A 2276-nucleotide genomic window follows, 5' to 3' on the forward strand; every position below is an offset into this window, starting at 1 on the left:
ACATCCAAAGTAGAAATGAAGGCGCTCCATTCTACTCTACTACTCAACCAAACACATCATAAAAGGCACATGAGCACATGGAAATGATAGGAATGGTTTTTTATATTTCTAGTTCACGAGATTAGATTCATACTTTGACATCATGATTCCTTTTAGAAGCCCACAAAGCGCAACTAACGTCATACTTGGTTCTGAATATAAGCCCAACTTCCATCGATGTCAGGTCCACGGTCCATCAAGTAAGGCCCACCATGGCCCAAAGTCCGTTTCCCACGAGAAAGGCAAAAAGAAAATCGAAACCAAAACTTCTGGCGCGATTTCAATCCCCACGCGCGCACCGCCCGCCAAAGCCACGAAAGCCCCACGCGCTGCTCGATCCGCCCTCCCGCTCCTCGGCCAATAGGAGCCGAGCCATCTCCATCCACCGGCTGGAGGCATCTCTCTCGCCCCTCACGCGGATCGAGTCTCCATCCGACGCCTCCCAGCACTCCACTGCCTCTATATTACACCCCCACTCTCTATCAGGCCGTCTCCATCCAATTCACAGGCTCACCACACCAACCAGCAAGCAAAAATTCCCCAATCCTCTCGTCTCCGCGGCGAAGATGTCGGGGCGCGGCAAGGGCGGCAAGGGCCTGGGCAAGGGCGGCGCGAAGCGTCACCGGAAGGTGCTGCGCGACAACATCCAGGGGATCACGAAGCCGGCGATCCGGAGGCTGGCGCGGCGGGGCGGCGTGAAGCGCATCTCGGGGCTCATCTACGAGGAGACCCGCGGCGTGCTCAAGATCTTCCTGGAGAACGTCATCCGCGACGCCGTCACCTACACTGAGCACGCTCGCCGTAAGACCGTCACCGCCATGGACGTCGTCTACGCGCTTAAGCGCCAGGGCCGTACCCTCTACGGCTTCGGCGGCTAGGCCTGCCGCCCCGCGCCTCGCCGTCGCTGCGGTTCTGGTGTTGCTGCAGTTCGCAAGTTGTTTGTGTGGGGGAAATTTGCTAGATACTGTAGAACTGCAGTGCGGTATGCTGCACATGGTGTGTTTGTCTGAAGAAATGTTGTCATTGCTGGCTTGCTCTGGACTCAAACATGCTCCATTTTGTGTTCACTGTGCTTTCGTTTGGACAAAGCGATCCATTTCACTCTTTTTTGCTGAATTCAGTTCAGTTAAAAACTAGTCATGATATGCACTACGCACATTGCATCTTTGGACAGTATGCTCATTGCATACCTACTGGATATACTCCCTCCGGTTTCCTATTAGTTGTCGTTTAGGACAACGACACGGTCTTCAAAATACAACTTTGACCAATATTTTTTTGTTAAAATACAAATAAACTCTTAATACATTTATACTTTTATAAAAGTACTTTTTATGACAAATTGATGCATATAAATATTAGGTTCCAAAACTAAATAACAAAATAGTTATTTGTAGTCAAAATTTTATAAGTTTGACTAGAACCTTATCTAAAACAACAACTAATAGGAAACCGGAGGGAGTATGTCATTACCCCTTCATCCATTTCATTACGACGAAGCAGCTGATTGCATATTATTTTCTTTGTTCTCAAAAACTGCACACTGCAGTTCACATTCAGCTGCTGATTAGATGTCGCCATGGGTATATGGATGATATTACTCCTATATCTAGGATACCGCTTGTAGGCTTAGTATTAGGTACCAAAAGTTTTAAAATATATTTTTTGGCTTCCTGATATTATCAAGGCTATCGTCCATTTTTTTTATATATTTCTAAAAACATCCGGGGGCAGATAGTTTAAATGAAAACTCAAACAAAGCATATAAATAACAATCTCAATTTCATAATTACGCAACCTATAATATTGTATACAATTAAAATGAGTCATGCTTAAATTTAAACAAATAACATGCCGATCAGTATCTCCTACATGGTTGGTTCTTTAGCTCCAGCTCAATTCTCTGGTGGATCGATTCTGGGTGATTCTAAGCACATTATCTTTACTATTTTGATCTCACGTCATAATTATATAGAAAACCCCTTAAATTTCTTTGAAATCAACCTTCAGTACTTCGGTAGATCGATTCTGGGTGATTCTAAGCACATTATCTTTACCGTGTTTCGATTTAACACTTTGATTACTTGTATACAATTTAATGGCACGTTTGGTAAAATGTAGAACCATAATTTTATAGAAAACCTCTTAAATTTCTTTGAAATCAACCTTCAGTACTCTCTGTCGCCGCCCGCGGCCCCGCGCGCGTCGTCGACCTTGCCCGCGCAGCCGCTGTCGCG

General features: G+C 45.4%; 1 protein-coding gene across 1 annotated transcript; it reads left to right on the plus strand.

Moving 5' to 3' along the window:
- The first annotated feature begins 546 nt into the window (after positions 1–546).
- Positions 547–1104, plus strand: LOC103634846 (histone H4). Its single transcript, NM_001326375.1, has one exon. It carries the CDS (start codon positions 606–608, stop codon positions 915–917), a length of 312 nt encoding a protein of 103 aa, NP_001313304.1. The 5' UTR covers positions 547–605; the 3' UTR covers positions 918–1104.
- The last annotated feature ends 1172 nt before the right edge of the window (positions 1105–2276 follow it).

The sequence above is a fragment of the Zea mays genome, chromosome 8, assembly GCF_902167145.1.
Source record: "Zea mays cultivar B73 chromosome 8, Zm-B73-REFERENCE-NAM-5.0, whole genome shotgun sequence".
In the NCBI taxonomy this organism is placed as follows: Eukaryota; Viridiplantae; Streptophyta; class Magnoliopsida; order Poales; family Poaceae; genus Zea; species Zea mays.